This window comes from Tachysurus fulvidraco, chromosome 9 (assembly GCF_022655615.1).
Source record: "Tachysurus fulvidraco isolate hzauxx_2018 chromosome 9, HZAU_PFXX_2.0, whole genome shotgun sequence".
Taxonomy (NCBI): domain Eukaryota; kingdom Metazoa; phylum Chordata; class Actinopteri; order Siluriformes; family Bagridae; genus Tachysurus; species Tachysurus fulvidraco.
In genome coordinates, this window is record NC_062526.1 from 24,417,980 (window position 1) to 24,438,850 (window position 20,871).

General features: G+C 41.6%; 1 protein-coding gene across 5 annotated transcripts in view; it reads right to left on the reverse strand.

The window, feature by feature from the left end:
- The window catches only part of bach2b (BTB and CNC homology 1, basic leucine zipper transcription factor 2b), a 103,255-nt gene that overhangs the window by 7,494 nt on the left and 74,890 nt on the right, over positions 1–20,871 (reverse strand). For 4 of the 5 annotated variants that reach the window (XM_027152223.2, XM_047818704.1, XM_027152232.2 and 1 more), the window contains exon 3: positions 4,940–6,382. In XM_027152223.2, coding sequence (XP_027008024.2) covers positions 4,940–6,382 — 1,443 coding nt within the window. Of the gene's footprint in view, positions 1–4,939; positions 6,383–19,406; positions 20,827–20,871 lie in introns of those variants that run through there. The other variant, XM_027152250.2, reaches the window with a different exon arrangement.

A 20,871-nucleotide genomic window follows, 5' to 3' on the forward strand; every position in this document is an offset into this window, starting at 1 on the left:
CTATGACCGTCCTGCCGATGAGCCCACGCTTTAACAACTTCCTTCCTTGGCTAAATTCATTGTTTCCAGTGGTGCTATTTTTAAAGCAGTGTTTCACCCAGTCTCCCACAGGATCTCTCTCTCTCTCTCTCTCTCTCTCTCTCTCTCTCTCTCTCTCTCTCTCCCTCTCCCTCTCCCTCTCCCTCTCCCTCTCCTGTCATTTGCTGTATAAACACACAGAGGCAGTGTTAGTGTGTGGTCCAGGTCCGAAGAGAAACGTATTGCAGAGAGACATTGAGAAACACACACAGAGAGAGAGAGAGAGAGAGAGAGAGATAGATAGAGAGGGAGAGAGAGAGAAAGAGAGACAGAGAGAGAGAGAGAGAAAGAGACAGAGAGAGAGAAAGAGAGACAGAGAGAGAGAGAGAGAGAGAGAGAGAGCCTCCACATATTGTTCACTATAATTGACTTGACTATAATTGCTTGTATATAAATGAATAAAATAAGACAGCTTTGTAATGTACTGTAATGTACTGTAATGTAATGTAATGTACTGTAATGTAATGTACTGTAATGTAATGTAATGTACTGTAATGTACTGTAATGTAATGTACTGTAATGTAATGTAATGTAATGTACTGTAATGTAATGTAATGTACTGTAATGTACTGTAATGTAATGTACTGTAATGTAATGTACTGTAATGTAATGTAATGTAATGTACTGTAATGTAATGTAATGTAATGTACTGTACTGTAATGTAATGTACTGTAATGTAATGTACTGTAATGTAATGTAATGTAATGTACTGTAATGTAATGTAATGTAATGTACTGTAATGTAATGTACTGTAATGTACTGTACTGTAATGTAATGTACTGTAATGTAATGTACTGTAATGTAATGTAATGTAATGTAATGTACTGTACTGTAATGTAATGTACTGTAATGTACTGTACTGTAATGTAATGTACTGTAATGTAATGTACTGTAATGTAATGTAATGTACTGTAATGTAATGTACTGTAATGTACTGTACTGTAATGTAATGTACTGTAATGTAATGTAATGTAATGTAATGTAATGTAATGTAATGTACTGTAATGTACTGTAATGTAATGTACTGTACTGTAATGTAATGTACTGTAATGTAATGTACTGTAATGTAATGTAATGTAATGTACTGTAATGTAATGTAATGTAATGTACTGTAATGTAATGTACTGTAATGTAATATACTGTAATGTAATGTACTGTAATGTACTGTACTGTACTGTAATGTACTGTACTGTAATGTAATGTACTGTAATGTAATGTAATGTACTGTAATGTAATGTACTGTAATGTAATGTACTGTAATGTAATGTAATGTAATGTACTGTAATGTAATGTACTGTAATGTAATGTACTGTAATGTAATGTAATGTAATGTACTGTAATGTAATGTAATGTAATGTAATATACTGTAATGTAATGTACTGTAATGTACTGTAATGTAATGTAATGAGCGAGTCGGAGCGAGAGACGAGGGACCGGCAGTGTGTCACAGGTCATGATGATGTGTAAGAATCCAGTCCTCTGGGATTAGTACATAACTGCACACACTACTGAATGAATCTGGCTATTTATTATACTCCATAATGTTATTAAAAAGGAACACAGCAGCTTGTCGTGTAAACTGTAACTATTTAAAGTCTTCTGTTATAATCATTTATATCCTCCATTTCTATTCATTCTCTAATCTGCTTCATGACCAGGTCATTATTCGGCACGTGACGGACGGATGCGGTGCGTTATCTGTCTAAGCTTAATAATAAATCATTTATAAAAGGAGATTAAGTGAAAAATCCACCAGAGGAAAGTCTTACAGTTTATTAATTTTAACTCAATAATTTGTGTTTATTTGTTTATTTGTTTTATTAAAATCACGTGACTAGAGACGCAGATGACGGAATTGTTTTTTTTTTTTTTTTTTGGAAAACATTATATGGATGAAACAGATGAAAAAAGTCTGATTAATACTTTTATATGTAATAACATCATAAGTGCACGTTACTCGTAGGGTTCACATGTTCTTCTGTGGTGATGCACTGGTCATTACCTCGGCGTTTATGACTCAACCTGACAAAACGAGCTGCCTCATTTCTAACGGGCTCCCGTTACCGTGGCAACGTGCCAGCTGCCTTCTGCCCAGCCCCCCATGCGTACGATTACACGAGGTCCGATCATGTGAAAGCTCTCTCTCTCTCTCTTTCTCTCTCTCTCTCTATCTCTCTCTCTCTCTCTCTCTCTCTCTCTCTCTCTCTCTCTCTCTCTCTCTTCCTTTTCTTCTCCTCGATCTCTTATTCAGAAACCGACTCACCCATTCAGACTGAAGGAATTCATCCTTTTCTTCCGACCGGAATTCTTAATTAATCGTCTGCTCGACAGTTTGATCAATCAGTTTTCATTCTGAGCTCAAGCCCCTGTTCTTAAGCGATGGCATTGTTCATAGCACCATGAAAGAAATTCTGCGGACCGATAAAAAAAAAAAAGGAAAGATAGAAACTATACGATTTAAATTGAATGTGTGTGCGTGAGAGAATAAGAGAGACAGAGAGAGAGAGAGAGAGAGAGAGAGAGAGAGAGAGAGAGAGAGAGCAAAAGAGTGGAGAGAAAGAGAGAGAAACAAAGAGAGAGAGCAACAGAGAGAGAGAGAGAGAGAGAGAGACAGAGGCAGAGAGAGAGAGACAGAGACAGAGAAAGAGAGAGAGAGAGAGAGAGAGAGAGGGAGAGAGAGAGAGAGAGATTCGTGAGCTACTGTGTGCCTGGTCAGGTGGATTACTGCAAAATGAGAGGATTGGTTTGTCATCCATCTGTGTCAGCAAAGCAAGTGAGAGAAAAGGTGGAGAGAGAGAAACAAAAAATAGAGAGAAAGACAGAGCGAAACAGACAGAGAGACGACACAAACGAGAGCGAGCTGCTGTCATCGTCGCTAATACTATTAGAATTTATCGTGAGTCAGCTGTGTTTCAGCATCAATGAGGAAAAAAAATCTACATAAAACGCTGCATATTTAAAATACTACACACACTGTTTAAGTCATAAGTCCTTTTTATATCAGCTCGTTTAATTCTTTTTGATGTTCACACACACACACACACACACACACACACACACACACACACACACACACACACACACACACACACACACACACACACACACACTATCCTGCTGAGGACCTTCTACTGACATGCTTATGAATGCAGCTAATTAATGCTATAGAACAGGTTTCCTAATGCTGTCCAGCCAAATGTCCCCACAAAGCCAACATATACAGTGATCCCTCGTTTATCACGGTTAATGGGGACCGGAACCCCTCGCGATAGGTGAAAATCCGCGAAATAGGATTGGCTTTAAGTTTGACCTTTTCACTGATGGTCATCATCTTCCTCTTCCTCTTGGGCTCAATAGAGGAATCTTTCGCAGGGGCACGGCGCTTAGGAGGCATCGTAAGGGCTTAACAAAAAGTTAATTTCGAACACAATACGCGATACACAGTTGACAGCGTGAACGAGAGCGGCGAGATACAACAAGGGAAGAAGCTGGGAGACGATGCGATGATGCGCAGCCAATCAGCTCAGATCTCGCACCGGGAACCAATCGCGTGCCTTGTCTGAGTGCCCGTGGGTATGTACAAAGTCTCTGAGAGGGTTTCTCTCTTTGTCTGGCATCCTGGGAAACCGTTTTTATTTTTATTTTTCGATGAATACTTTTGAAAAATCAGCGATGCACCGAGGCCGCGAAACTTCAACCGCAAAACTTCAACCGCGAAGTGGCGAGGGATTACTGTATTTGTGTCAGATATTCCAATACATATTTAATACTTATTCAATTTGGTGCAATTGAGCACCTTTTTTTAAGTATGAAAGGGAAAAGAAAACCTGGAGAACCTGGTTAAAAAACAACATGGACATTTAACACCACACCAACAGTAACTCAAGCTCAGGTAAAGTTTACACAAATAGTTCAAGGGTTAAGAAATTCCTTCCTTCCTTCCTTCCACCAGCCCAAGACAGCATCAGCATGCATATTTCTTTTAAATTGTGGGTTGTAATATGGTTCGGCAAGTTCTGTTGTGTACAGCCAAATGTCATGTAGTCAAGTAGTTAGAAAGGCATGAAAGTCATATCTGACAAATCAAAAGACACAAAAGACAGCAACAGCAACAGCCCTACCCACATGTCCTTCACACGAACACACCCAAAGACAGATTTGTGAACAAGTAAACAATCTTATAATCTCCAGATTACTCGGAGGAGATTGGGAAGAGTGTGTTGTTTGGACAAATAAGCAGGATTTAAAAAAAAAGGACATGCAAGTTTTATGTGGTGGTTTATGACTAAGGAAGACATTTGAAGACCTTTCAGAAACGAGAAGGTTCATGAGCTATGAAAAAGACCACAGAGCTATCTTCTGTTGTTTTATCTCTATCTGACATCCGCAGGCTCTCAGGATAAAAGATGGAGCCTCGACCAATCCGAGCGCTCGCTGGAAAGCCGCCTCTTTATTAGTGATGCATGTGCAGTTAACGTGAGTGAAGCTTACTGTACAATCTATGCTTAACTCCATCACATGACCAGGCTTTTGAATGACACAATATTGAGTGAGTTAGCACTAATACATGCCTTTACCTTCCTGTGACCTGCCTTGTAGACTACAGATAAATATCTATTCGCTCATAGCCACCTAACGATATCACTGTAAATCACATCTGAACCAAGGCATTCTACAGACACACGTCGTTATTGTGTTCATTGACACATCATAAATTACTGCACGGATAAATCGTCTCTTCAGAAAGGAAGGAAACGGGGACTAAGCGTTTGTACGCACAGCAAATTGACTTTGGCAAAACCTTAATCTAAGGATCGATCGATAGATTAAATTAAACACAGAAAGTAGACAGATCACTTACTTCTGGTCCTTGCTCCTGAACATGGCACGACTCACTGTCTCCTTCAGAGAAGGATCCAGACTCGTCGCTTGAGTTGGTTCCATAAGCCTGCTCGCACTTGATTTTTGGCCTTGCTTGGCCAAACAGTACATCGGTACCTGTGCCCAGATCCTGTGGGTCCGTAGGCATACAACGAGCCATGTTGGAGCAGGGTGATGAGGAGAACTCAAACTGTGGCAGACTGCAGGGAGAGCCACCACTGCCGTCCTCGGCATAGGAATATGATGAGCAGGAGCTGGAGGTGCGGGTGCGCGTCTCAGAGGGTGGAGAACGCGGGCACACCTTAATGGGCACAGGGCAGCTGGTGTTGGGCCTTTGGCGGCAAAGAGGCGTCGGCACTTCGACGGAAGCAGCACCGGAGGAAAAACTCTGCGAGCTTGGCAGCGACTGGCTTCCTCCAACCCACTGTCCTTTAGGCAGGTGGTCGACCAACTCCTTGTCATGGGAGTTGCTGCCTGGGTAGGAATGGGCAGGTGTGGGCAGCTGCTCACAGGCTCCTGAAGAAAAGATGACGCTGCGCCGGTCTAACTCTGTTTCCTGCTTACACACACCTTCACAGGATGCTGGCCTCAGAGACAGTCCTGTGGAAAAGCTGTCAGCATCTTTGGGGAAGGCCACAGGCACCTGTGAAGGCCTGTAGTCCTTTTTGTGCTCTCCCTGAGTGCTTGCTTTGACCTGGGTGCAGGCCAATCTGCTGTCGTTAAGCTGCTGGGAAATGTTGGCAGGCTTGAAAAGACCGTGCAGTCCATTGTCATCCAACTCCATGTCGGCAGTGCCATTGTCTTTGTCCCTGCCATCATCCTCATCGCCTGACAGACCCAAAGTGATGGGTTCATCCTCGCCCTCCTGCGGCTCCTGCTTGATGCGAGTCACAGCCGGCCCGCTGAGCAATGTGCTTGGGAAACCTGAGGTACTACTGGTGTGTGAGGAGCTCTCGTTGCTGTTGTGCTTACTGCAAGCCCGCTGGTACTTCCTGTACTTAGGGCACCGTGGCAGATCCGAGGTGACCTGCTGTTCTGAGTCCACTTGACCATCTGGGAAGTCAGCGCTGGCTACAAGCCGCTCATGGTCTGGCCGCCGCAGAGCATTGAGGGCATCGGGATGGCGACGGGAGCGCGGAGAAGCAGCCCAAGTGACCGGTGCATTCGTCGTCATAGCCGATGCCTCAGCTTGCATGTTCTCATCTTCTGAATGGTTGCTCTCCGGCGCCACCTTTTGACAGATCAAGGCCCCGTCTTCCTCACTCCGCAGCTGTGCCTCCAGGAAACGGAAGCAGGAATCCTCTAGGTTGTGCATGCGAAGGAAGTCTGCGCAGCGTATCACTTCCTGGATGTTGTCACGGCTGAGCAGCAACTTGGCTGTGTAGGCAAACTGCAACAATGGAGCAAAGCCCCTGGCAGTGACCTGCACACACAAACACACAAAACACAGTGGAAAATGTTAATGATACAATCAGCAATGCCATTGTTCTGTGCATTTGGAGTGTGCAGAGGCAAACTGACAGGTCTAATGACCATAAACAATAATCATACATTAGGTCAGCACTGAAAGTTCTACAGTATAAAATAGCCGAAAATAGCAGCAGCAGACCAGCAGGTAACGATCACCCAAATTCCACCCCTCGTACCAGACTGACTATTTTCTGTCCTGGTCTGGACTTTTTCATCATCTGACTGGCTGAACAGATGGTGCCCCCTGCCTAGCCTTGGTGGTATGACAGTGCAAGGAGTGAGGACCATATGGAACTGTCTGGGCACTGTCAGGCCAAATGCATTGGGCATGAGCGATGGAAGAAAAGGGAAGGACAGAGATTGAAACCTGCCCTTAGAACCCAGTGCTGGCCATTAGGGAAATGTCTGCAAAGTCGTGCTGCTTTACAGTATAATATTAGTGTACAGACCTAATGTGAATTTGGGTAAAGAATCAGGTATTAATCAGGATCTGGAATTATTTATTACAGTACATGCATGAAACATCTTAAAAAAGCCCTGCATTTTTCTGTTTTTGTTCCTATTGCCCCTCTGAAAATTATATTATTGCCGCTCATAATTTATCTGGTGTTCATGTCTCATGTAACACCGTAACCTTTTTATAATAAAAACATAAAAATGTATGCAATTTATATGACCGAAATTGACATTGGCTCGGCCTGTCTGAGATGTGAGTCATGATTTGGCCCGATGTTCTGCCTATGAGCCACACACACTACTAGGTGTTCTCTACTCAGTGGAGTATTGCAATGACTCAACTTTGATCTGGGCCAGTATTGTTCCATATACAAAGCGGTCCCTTTTTTCTGCCGGGGTGACATAAAATCTGGCAACGTGACTTATCGCAGTACAGAGTCTCAAGAGCACTGGAGAAACACTTTGTTCTGAATAGCGCTGGAGAAAGCCGTCTTCACTCGCTGTTTGGATCTATTGTTTACACAGAGAGCTGTGCATGGGAAGGCTCGTGGAATTGCGAGCATACTCTGGCTGGTTGTCCTTCGAGAGTCTGAATTTGGAAAGATTAAGCACTGTGAACTGCACTGTTAGCTGTGTGTGAATTTTTCCATGTGGAAAAACATGAAAATGTGGATGGAGAACAAAGCCAGATCCAGGCAGAAGGGAATGCCTGAACCTGGTGAATCATTTGCAGAAATATGTGTCTAAACATTACTCATGCCAGGACAGGACAGGATACTCATACATACATACATACACACATACATACACACATTGCATCTGCTTTACTATATACATTCTGACTCAAACGTGCAACAATGTCCACCGCTGGATAAGCTACTTAATATGTACCTAGCTTAAGCAAAGAACCATATGATACAAACACACACACAGCTTAGCAAATAATTACTCCATATTTTCTTACTAACGTGACCAAACTGAACTCTTTAAATTGTTTAATATCTAACAACACATCCAGAAATACTACCGCTTATCCAAACTTCTCGGGTCACGGGGAGCCTGTGCTCCCCGATCTCAGGCGTCATCGGGCATCGAGGCAGGATACACCCTGGATGGAGTGCCAACCCATCACAGGGCACACACACACTCTCATTCACACACACACACACTACGGACAATTTTTCAGAGATGCCAATCAACCTACCTTGCATGTCTTTGGACCGGGGGAGGAAACCGGAGTACCCGGAGGAAACCCCCGGGGCACGGGGAGAACATGCAAACTCCACACACACAAGGCGGAGGTGGGAATCGAACCCCCAACCCTGGAGGTGTGAGGCGAATGTGCTAACCACTAAGCCACCATGGTGCCCCCCAGTAACTGAATCAGAAAGTGAAAATTATCATCGCACCTCGTCGTTTATTACGTTCTCAAGCCACAGCAACTGTAAGACGTCATAGTAACGACTAATGGGGTATTTGTAGTGGACTCTCAATAATGATAAATAATAAACGTGTTATATTACGTATAACTTTGAGATGATGAGGTTTGCTGTCATTCGATGTTTTACGGAAGGAGTCTCCAGTACCAGTGATTTGTTACCTATTTATTTATTTATTTATTTATTTATTTATTTATTTATGTATTTATGTATTTATTTATGTATTTATGTATTTATTTATTTATTGCTTTAATACACATAAAAACTAATTTATTCAAATGCCCTTATATTTAATAACTTACTTAACTCCCTGGCTGTAATACTACAAGTAGCTTGTGTAAACAATGATTCTGAATCTCTCCATATGATACCATTTAATAGAAACCTTATTCTCTTCCTGCAACCATTCCTGAGCGTATGATGTTATCCGATAAAGACAAGCTTGTGTTTGTTGGATATAAATCTTAATCTGTAAAGCGAAGCTGGATATCAACATAGGAGTGCAAGAAAGAAATGTGTGTCTGAGGGAGAGAAACAGAGTGGGTTGGGATGATGTCATTATGGAAGGACTTTAATAGTACATTCAGTCCTGTTTGTAAAATCGCTCCTGAAATTAGAGATTACGGCACGGCAGCATGAGGATTTTCCTATGAACATGACGATTTTAAGTCTTAAACACATCTCACGGGCAATAACGAGCAGCAAGGCGGGCATGACCGTCTGGCTTCCTGTAGGTAACTGTAGGAGCTGGCAGAGAGAGAGAGAGAGAGAGAGAGAGAGAGAGAGAGAGAGAGAGAGAGAGAGAGAGAGATGCAGACAGGGTGAAAGCAGCAGCAGTGATCAGTCATTGTTGAGAGGAAGCTGCTGACTCGTAATCTCTGGTGGGGGATGGAAGTGTGTGTGTATAGAAATGGGGGAGGGAAGAGCTGACTGGACACACATGAACACGCTAGCAGTGTAACAGAGCTAAAGAAGAAAGGATTAAAAAGAAAAAAGGAGGAAAGGGAAATAACTAAGAGTATCTTTCTCTCTCTATCTTTCTTTTTTTTTGGTCCTATCTCTCTGGGAGAGAAGTGCTGAGCGCATGCTGGATCTGCTTTCAGCTGACATCAGCAGCTGCAGCCCACAGCAGCACATCACTATGGAGCCTGCACCATCTGTGACACACACACACACACACATACACACACACACACCATCCTTTCCTATCCAGACACACCGAATCAGAGAGAGATTGGGAATGAAGGAGGAGAAATGGGTTTGAGATACAGTGAGAGGGATAAAGGAGAGAGACGTACACACAAGACACAAAGGCATCCACAGATCACTACGGTGGAAAGAAAATGAGGAAATGAAAGACGATTACTGAAGAAACGTGGGGGGAAATTAAGGAAGCGAGGCTCATTAACAGAAAGACTTTGACATATGAAGCGCCGTGCCCTTAACAGCGACTACTATACGTACACAAAGACCCCCATATATCAGCATGACAGATCTGGGTCATTTATTCTAATCTAGAACTACTTTCTCTCTCTCTCTCTCTCTCTCTCTCTCTCTCTCTCTCTCTCTCTCTGTCATTTTTTCCCTAAGTGGTCATATCATAGTAGGAAATAATATAAAGAGACCTCACAGAGCTCGACAAAACAAGGAGGAATCCCGCCAAAATAACCCTTTTCCATAAACCGATCATGGAATGCAGTCAACCCCCAAATCTCTCTCTCGCTCTCTCTCACTCTCTCTCTCTCTCTCTCTCTCTCTTACACACACACACACACACAATCATCTAACCCCACCCGATCACTCTACATACTCTTCCGCTTGCACTCTACTATTCTCCTACATCACCCTTTTGGTCCTCTACAGCGGAGACGTCTAATTGATGCAAATGCGCTCGGGCGAAATTCCTGCATGTCATGAATGCTAACGAGTCAAAAGCATGCATGACAATGATGCTGAGTGCGCGCACACACACACACACACACACACACACACACACACACACACACACACACACACACACACACACATAGCAGCAGCACAGGAAGATAGCTGAGACATAAATTCTGCTGACTAACACGACTAGCCATCAAATCTAGACTCATTGTGTGACTCACTTCATTATTTTCTGTACATCCTTTCCAGAAAAAAGGGCACAATTGTGTACAGATGAGTTTCTAATCCCAAGATGACACAACTGACCAACACCAATAAAACAAAGTGTAAACAAAGCATCAATAAATCAAAGTAGACTGTATAATATATATATATATATATATATATATATATATATATATATATATATATATATATATATATATATATATATATATATATATATAAATCTGTGCTGTATATTGATAGCGTAGCACAATCAGTCAGCACACGTTCACAAGCTACAAGAATATCTATAAATCAATATTAAACTATATGAATCATATTCAAGTCAACAGACTTAGAAGAATTTTACATCTATTGTGTATTACCAGCCAATTTCGCTTATAGCTGCGGTATAGCACTCAAAAAATATTGAGCTGGAAAAATTCCAAATATATTTTTTTTAATGCAAATTTTTATGTAATTTGTCGAAGCATTTTAATTTAGAACAACAGACTGTAACTAATCGACACTATAAATGAACGGCTGTTTTATTAATAAATTACGTCATTGGACAACTTTCTTTTAAGTTTTCCTTTCATTAGGGAATATGAGAACAGATTTTAATTCCAAATTCATATTAATGCTTATAACATGTAAAGATTTAGAGGTAGAAATGTAGAGCTGAGTCACGGTTTTTAGTTTTCTGACCTAATTTATGACATCATGGAATTATGCTGATAGGCTTTTATGACTATTAATATTGTTTTCATTGTTCTAAACCATTCATTTTTTTAAATTTTAGCTATGGTCAGTTTGCACGTTCAGAATCATTTTAAATACATAAAAAGAATAAATCCGAATAATGTTCATGAAGATTGTGGTCCTTCGTTCAGAAGAGGCCGACCCCGTGAGGTGTCCTGAGGTATCGAGTGATACAAAAGCTCCAGCTGAATTCCGATCCATGAAGATTTCAGACCTTCAAAGAGGAGATGTACCTACTCGTCAGTACTGTCAGACTGTATCTGACTGTAGAAAGGACATTATTCACGTTTGTGTCTGGTTCCTCTCGTGGTTTCTTCCTCTTAAAACTAAGGTTTTTCCTCACCACAGTCACCTCGGGCTTGTTCATAGGGAATAAATACATTCATTCATTTTCTACTGCTTATCCATGCTTCTCGGGTCACGGGGAGCCTGTGCCTATCTCAGGTGTCATCGGGCATCATGGCAGGATACACCCTGGACGGAGTGCCAACCCATCACAGGGCGCACACACACACACTCTCATTCACTCACACACTACGGACAATTTTCCAGACATGCCAATCAACCTACCATGCATGTCTTTGGACCGGGGGAGGAAACCGGAGTACCCAGAGGAAACCCCCGAGGCACGGGGAGAACCTGCAAACTCCACACACACAAGGCGGAGGCGGGAATCGAACCCCCAACTCTGGAGGTGTGAGGCGAACGTGCTAACCACTAAGCCAGCGTGCCCCCTGGGATAAATACAAACACGTTTAAATATACAGTAAGTCTAATATTAATCTTGATCTCTTGTATAATATTAATCTTTGTATAGTAAACTTTTTGTACTACATTTCTTGTGTGTACATTTCCGCTTTGAGACAACGTCCATTGTTAAAAACGCTGTACGAATAAAGCTGAAAAACTGAATTGAATAAATATCAATTGCTAGTATAATCTAATAGAAATCTGCAAATTTGAAGCAGAGATGACTTCACACGCTGGGGTTGGCTTTTTACTCTGCACAATAAGACAATAAGAGCACACGCTGAGTTCGACTCAGCAATGTGATTTCCCTTTTAATGAAGTGCTTACAGCACATCCACACACCGCCTCACGCTGCTCTGGTGGTGCAGAGGACTTCGCTTTGTTTGAGGATTAAATCGGAGTGTAATAAATAATCCCTCCAGACTCTAGATTAACTGCAGAGCTACAGAGACTGAGAGGTCGCGACCTCGGCATCCCCGGCGCGAGGACTTCCTCTGCGTCTCCAGAGATCTCACAAGGGGTCGCACTCTCCGAACACCGAACTGCTGCTGTTTTTTTGTTTTAGCCGAGCAACACGTCCTTCCTGTCTCACAGCTGTATGAGAGTGTATGTGAGAGACAAAATCCTTCTCCCTTTTCTTCTTTGTCTGAGTCTTTCTTTCTCTCGTCTCCTGAGTCTCTGGCTCTTTCCTGTATCTGCCTACTGACTATGAACACCGCGTGCTGTTTAACACCTGGACTTTCTTCTGTTTTCTTCTTGTTTATTCACTTAACGTGCTGCAGACAAAACAAAACTCTAAAGTATTAAAAAAAGAGTTTCATCAAAGACATATATTATCGTATTTAAGGACACGAGAGACAAAATAAGTGCTTTATTAAAGCGCAGGTGCACTCGGAGAATAAACCTGTTCAACCTGCAGACTCATGCCTTCACATGTGAACTACTTTAATAGATCTGAATATTAATAAGACTAAAATATTTATACCTTAAACAAGGCTATGTGCTGGCAGTCGCGCTGCATGTAGTCGCATGTTTTAAACTACAGGAAGTGGTTGCTTTCTTAAACAAAGAATATCAACAGGCAAAATAATCACACTATAAATATTTATCTGCAGTCTATTTTCTAGTTAAAAGTATCTCCTCGCTGCCGGTGACCTTAAATCTTCCACGAGCCCGAGCAGGATAACGTTCTTACTTGAGATAAATCATATCAAACTAAAGTGGAAAGCTTCCTATTCACTGCGTGCTCACTACATAGCGAACGACAGGATATGACACAACAGCCTTTTAAAATCTTATATACTGCACAATATACTTAAATAAAACCTTATAAACTGCAGTAAGAGACAAAGTAAGAAACTTTGTATATCACAGAAACATGGGATAGTGAATAAGGGGTGGGCAAAATGGCAAAAAATATAGAAAGTGTTACTAGGATACAGAATGTGTATCGTGATCTCCAGTTTTCATGAAAAACTGTTAGAAATAAGAACACACTCGTCGACAATGAATAAACACATTCACAATAATGTAAAATATATTCATTCATTCATTCATTCATTCATTTTCTACCGCTTATCCGAACTTCTCGGGTCACGGGGAGCCTGTGCCTATCTCAGGTGTCATCGGGCATCGAGGCAGGATACACCCTGGACGGAGTGCCAACCCATCACAGGGCACACACACACTCACATTCACTCACACACTCACACACTACGGACGATTTTCCAGAGATGCCAATCAACCTACCATGCATGTCTTTGGACCAGGGGAGGAAACCGGAGTACCCGGAGGAAACCCCCGAGGCACGGGGAGAACATGCAAACTCCACACACACAAGGCAGAGGCGGGAATCGAACCCCCAACCCTGGAGGTGTGAGGCGAACGTGCTAACCACTAAGCCAAAATCTATATTAATTCCTCATATTCATCTATTAAAATAAATGTCAAATATTTAACAGAAAAAAAAGGATAAAATTTTTTTTTATTTAGTACAAAAATAATGAATGAATGAATGAATGAATGAAATTTTTTTTTTATTTTAAACCCTAACCAAACAAATTATGCAACAATACTTCAAATATTTCAGAAAACTGTATTATGCAATATTATGCATTATGATTTCAAAGTCATCCAAAGCTAGTCTTTGTGAGTGTGACAAAATGTGTGGGTTCAAGACTTTGGATTACAGATTTCAACCCATTGACAGTGAGAGAGAGAGGCAGAGAGGCAGAGAGACAGAGAGAGAGAGAGAGAGAGAGAGAGAGAGAGAGAGAGAGAGAGAGAGAGAGAGAGAGAGAGAGAGAACCATTAATACCTGCCTAACATTAACCTTTTCAACTCTTCTTAAATCCCCAGCTCTTACAACTTCTTTTCCAAATAAGGCCTGGCTGTCAGACAGACCGGAGAAAAGGATTAGTCTTTATTTAGTTTGACCGAGTCATGTCCTCGTATTCCTCAGAAAACCACACACTCATCGCTCGTCATCAACAGCAGCTCTAATCGTGTCCATACCTCAGGTAACAAGTAATGAAAGGAGCTTCGGGGCGAGGTTGACAAGCAAGCAACGTCCAACGTTAGCTTCTGGTGTGATGACTAGCACATACCTCCTTTTGCAGCTCAGCTGTCAGTCTTACAGACCAAAACGTCGCGAGCGTACAGCCAGAAGTTAACACAAAAAACTTCTTGGATTGTCCGAAGTTCAATTCAGTCGACTGATTATTTTACTGTCTGTTTCAACGAATCAAATATCAAATCCAATCGATTCAATCTCTTTAAAACACCGACAAATGTCACAACTATTGTAAATTGTGAATATACTTTATTAGTTTTGTCGTAGCATTAAACTCTAAAACATTACAAACAAACTCAATGTAGTCTTACGTACGAGTGCATTATGGGATTGACTAATGATTCACTGATCCGATTCAGTGAGTGAGTCAAGTGAGTAAACTGTTCGATATTTAACCCGGACAAGTTTGTTTTCTTTGGAACTCGGTAGATTTTATCCGCTGTGTACAAACGCAGAAGGTTTGATTCGGATCGACTTGCGGCTAATCCGATCGAAAGCGTCTTTACGATAGAACGATTCTTTCGCGACTTATTTTGAACCCACAGATGCATTTCCTCACATCCATAATCAGTTAAAAAGATTAAAAATTCTGTCAGATCAGATGTAGATTAAATCACAGACGGAGCAGTGTAAAGTGTGCGAGATTTCATCGAGCCGCTTTCCTGAGAATATTCAGTTTTAGGGCTAATGTAAAAAGGTGATGCTTCTTTCTTTCCCCTCCACCTCTCCGTCACTATACGCCCCTGGGAGCTAAAATATGCAAAGTCTAAACACGTCTCTGGGTTGCGATAATTACTTCAGCATGGCACACATTGAAAGAAAAATCCCTTTCTTGTCTGAAATGTTAAGAATGTTCAGTTACTGTAGTGAATGCAGAGAGATGGTAAAGCTTTGAAAGACGTTTGCACGTGTGTGTGTGTGTGTTTAACAGTTATTATAATTTATCCTAAACTGTTGCTTTATTATACTGTTGTGAATTACAGTACTAGTCGATCAGACTGTTAAGCCGGTGTTGAAGTTTGTCACGATGCTAAGTAAAACTAGAACGGTACATTTCCTAAAGAAAATGTGAATGTGCTTGTATGTGGAAAGTTCCCCTCATCGTGCCGAGTGTTTTGATATGTCACATGTCCATGTTGTGCTAAATTTTTTATTTCGCTTATTTTGGGGGCGGGGCTACACGTGACATCAGTTCCCCTCATCGTGCTGAGTGTTTTGATATATGACATGTCCATGTTGTGCTAAATTTTTTATTTCGCTTATTTTGGGGGCGGGGCTACACGTGACATCAGTTCCCCTCATCGTGCTGAGTGTTTTGATATATGACATGTCCATGTTGTGCTAAATTTTTTATTTCGCTTATTTTGGGGGCGGGGCTACACGTGACGTCAGTTCCCCTCATCGTGCTGAGTGTTTTGATATATGACATTTTTCATCAGACTGTTAAGCCGGTGTTGAAGTTTTGTCACGATGCTAAGTAAAATAAATTCCACCGATCTGTGATCACGGGTGTGAAACACATCAAACTACACAAAACCGAGCCGTATTATCATCCGAATTCTCACTAATCCGCTTTTATATTTTTTAAAAGCCACACCCACGACCGAACGATGTCCGGCCGTCACCGACGAAGCCGTGGAGCTCCTTATGACCTCCTTATGACAGAAACCTTATAAGCGGACCTGTTTGAGATACTGAGCAGTCTGCAGCAAGTGTGTGGTAAAGTTCCCCTTACTTACTCGCTCAGTGCAAAATTAAAGAAGGTTCTCAGCAAGTCTACGGTTAAAGAAATCATGCATGAGTCGTCGGTGTGTTTTAATTGTCCAATCCAAAAAAAACTAAATTGATTTATGTTTATATGAAAAACTAAAACTGCCAGATTTTTCCTTTTGGTTGTTGAGGTTAAAGTCAGGGTTGGGTTTAGACACCGCATTCTTTTACTACAGTAACGCAGAGTTTAATGCTAAACCCTGTGTCAAAACAATACAGTGTGTGTGTGTGTGTGTGTGTGTGTGTGTGTGTGTGTGTGTGTGTCAGTGGTGATGGAATCCATGTGGCCACTGGTATGTAGAGTTCCAGTGCTGAATCACTCACACACCACACACACACACACACACACACACACACACACACACACACACACACACACACACACACACACACACACACACATTGCTGAATCACAGTGACACAGCTTAGCCAATATGCCTTGACTGTGGCACACCACACACACACACACACACACACACACACACACACACACACACACACACACACACACACACACACACACACACTCCTCCATATCTCTTTATCTATCTAAGACCGAATGCCTGGAATCAATCATCAATCATAATCCTCATGTATGTGTATAAGCGCATCGTTATTACTGTACCACAGCAACCTGCCCATGCGGTCGGTGTTTCACCTACTAAAGAACACCGAGTCATAAAGTCCTACTTTTTATGCAGGTATTGTGTACGTCTGTGAATCAAACAATATTCTGCCTGTTATTTTATAGTATATAAAAAGTACATAACTGGAACGTTCCCACGTTACAAAGCAGTGACTCTGGAGACTCCTTCCAAAGAAAATATTAAATAAAGTGCCTCTGCTATAAACAGTGAATCAACACTTTCTGACCACCAGTTTATATATAAGATATAGGAATAATTTACTGAGACTAAGCAATAAGCCCAATAACTTCAGTACAATCTATTACCATGTTATAAACATGTTACTTCTAGTGTATAAACATGTCGTACATGGAAAACCTCGATCACCTGATTGTGTAACACCACAAAGAATCCTAGAGAAGCAGAGAAGAGATTCATGCTTGTGTTCAGAATCTAACAAAGAGCTGCTTAATAGCTTCTCTCTCTCTCTCTCTCTCTCTCTCTCTCTCTCTCTCTCTCTCTCTCTCTCTCTCTCTCTGCACACACTCTGGCTAACACCGATGATGTCACCAATCCAACGCAGCCCCTTCTGTTCAACAATAAACAAGGTCATCTCGACGAAGAAGAGAGAGAGATTGAGAGAGAAAGAGGGAGACTGAGAGAGAGAGAGAGAGAGAGAGAGAGAGAGAGAGAGAGAGAGAGAGAGCTCAGCAGGTCGCATGAACACGGATGATGGGGAGGGGAGCTTTCACAGTCTTTGGTCTTTTGTTTCACATTTCATCTGCAGGAGATATTTTTTCCCAGCCTTCAGTTGATCTTTCTAACACGTTGGTTTTGGTTTGCAAAATTTCTTAGAGAGAGAGAAAGAGAGAGAGAGAGAGAGAGAGATGGGAGAGAGAGAGAGAGCATGAAAGAGAGTGATAGAAAGAGAGAGAGACAGAGAGATGGAGAGAGCAAGAAAGAGAGTGATAGAAAGAGAGAGACAGAGAGATGGAGAGAGAGAGACAGAGAGAGAGAGTGAGTGAGTGAGTGAGTGAGAGAGAGAGAGAAAGAGAGACAGAGAGATGGAGAGAGAAAGACAGAGAGAGAGTGAGTGAGTGAGTGAGAGAGAGAGAGATGGAGAGAAAGAGAGAGACAGAGAGATGGAGTGAGAGAGACAGAGAGAGAGTGAGTGAGTGAGTGAGTGAGAGAGAGAGATGGAGAGAAAGAGAGAGACAGAGAGATGGAGAGAGAGACAGAGAGATGGGGAGAGAGAGAGAGCAAGAAAGAGACAGAGAGATGGAGAGAGAGAGACAGAAAGAGAGAGAGAGAGAGAGAGAGAGAGAGATGGAGAGAAAGAGAGAGACAAAGATGGAGAGAGAGAGAGAGAGAGAGACAGACAGAGAGACAGAGATAGAGAGATGGAGAGAGAGAGCGAGACAGAGAAAGATGGAGAGAGAGAGAGAGACAGACAGAGAGACAGAGATAGAGAGATGGAGAGAGAGAGCGAGAAAGACAGAGAGACGAAGAGAGAAATACAGAGAGATGGGGAGAGAGAGAGAGAGAGAGAGAGAGAGAGAGAGAGAGAGAGAGAGAGAGAGAGAGAGAGAGAGAATTGGGATATAATTTACAAACAAAAACCAAAAGGAAGCAAAAAGGGACAAAACACATCCACTAACTCCTTGTAAATTCCTGAGACATAAAATTAATCTGTGTGTCAGTTTAGTGCCCAAAATATTTCACCAAGTGGGTGGAGCCTAATCCCTTAATTTAAAACAAACAAACAAAAAAACAACAACAACTAAAAGAACACCTGAACCCTTCCTGAGATACATTTTCAGCTCAGTCCTGGAGGTTTACTGCAGAAGGACAGATCTCGTCGTCTAGCTGTGAACACTGCCACAAAGCAGCTTTACACAAATATCCCATTCATGAATTCATCGTCATTTCCCTCGATCGCTATCATATTACTTTAATACATTTCTGTGGAAATGTTCTAAATGAATGTTAATCTAATTCAGTGGGTCTTTTCTGGTGGACGTTCTACATCACATAAGACTGACATTAATCATATCAGAGGCTGTTCCGAGTCTCACGGATCTTAAACGGATAACAGAATTTCAAGTGAACGGACACGAAAGGTGTACTTAAAGATATCCAGTACTTAAATACGGACAAAACAAAAACAAGAGAAAAAAATTATTTTTAGGTAAAAAAAAAGTAATACAATTTGTTGCTTTTCCACCAGGTCTGGAGCGGGTTAAAGCTGACAAACTCCTGTTTTTCTGCATCGAGATCTCAAGTTCTCACTCTGTGCTGTAGGTGAGGACAAGCTCTCCAGGGTTTCGTCCCCCCCCCCCCCCCCACACACACATCCCACACGTCACGTGTCGCTTTTTTCCGCCGTTCGCACTCACACCTGGGCGTCGGAGTACGAGAAGAATAAATTACGGAGGGCATTAAACGTGAAGGGATCATGAAACTTCACAGGGTTCTGCCTCCCTGGGGACACCTCATATTACTTACCAAGGTTAGCTCAAGTTATGAAGAACGTTCCGGAAAACGATGGATCTTATTGAAGATTTTTTTTTTTCTCTTCGCCTCCTTGTTAGCAGCCCGTTGAAAAGTAACACGGTCTGAGACAGACGTCTTTTGTGTTATAGCTGTGCATGTTAATGAGCTCTCAGCGGACTCGTGTGACACGGAGACACAAGTGAAATGTGTTTCCAGGTTTAGATCATATCTACAGCCTGTTCTGGGCTTGTGTGAGGGTGTAGATTCCAACCCACCAAGTAGCATGTGTACAGAAAGTAAAGAGATAAACAAAATGGAAATGTATACCACTGAGCGGCTGAAAGCTGCCCTTCTGCTAAAACGTTATGGTTTCCATAGTAACGGCATTGGAAAATCTGCGCTCGTTTTAATACGTTATCGTTTCTATAGCAACGGTATTGAAAAATCTGCGCTCGTTTTAATACGTTATCGTTTCTATAGCAACGGTATTGAAAAATCTGCGCTCGTTTCAAAACGTTATCGTTTCTATAGCAACGGTATTGAAAAATCTGCGCTCGTTTCAAAACGTTATCGTTTCTGTAGCAACGGTATTGAAAAATCTGCGCTCGTTTCAAAACGTTATCGTTTCTGTAGCAACGGTATTGAAAAATCTGCACTCGTTTTAATACGTTATCGTTTCTATAGCAACGGTACAGAAAAAACGGCGCTCATTAAATACGTTATCGTTTCTATAGCAACAATATTGAAAAATCTGCGCTCATTAAATACATTAACGTTTCTATAGCAACAATATTGAAAAATCTGCGCTCATTAAATGCATTAACGTTTCTATAGCAACAATATTGAAAAATCTGTGCTTCTTTTAATACGTTATCGTTTCTATAGCAACAATATTGAAAAATCTGTGCTCGTTTCAATACGTTATCGTTTCTATAGTAACAATATTGAAAAATCTTAGCTTGTTGAAATACGTTATCGTTTCTATAGCAACAATATTGGAAAATCTGCACTCGTTTTAATGTTATCGTTTTTTGCATAGTAACAGGATTGAAAAACGTGTTTTCGTTTGAAGATGTCCATAGAAACATCATTCAAAAACGTTTCCATGGTTACCATTGTGCGTCACTCCTAACACATGCTTGTTCTTGTCTGTACACCGGTGACGGTGGTGACTCCCGAAGACGATATAATAAAGAATCCTTGAGGGGAAACGGAGTGAAACGAAAGCCTCATCCTCATGTGGGTGACACCAGAGAGTGTGATTATAGATCATTTCCCTTCTATACCTTTACTGTGTGCTATAGTCAAGTGTAACCAGGGCTTTTTGAATAGGAACTTATGAATATGCAAATTACCCATCGGCATAATATGAAGTTATAACATGTTCCCTGATGGAGACAAAACTGATCAAATCCCTTGCAGTCCATGGTTTCTAAGTGGAAATATCTACAACAGTGTCAGGACTAATGTGTGTTCT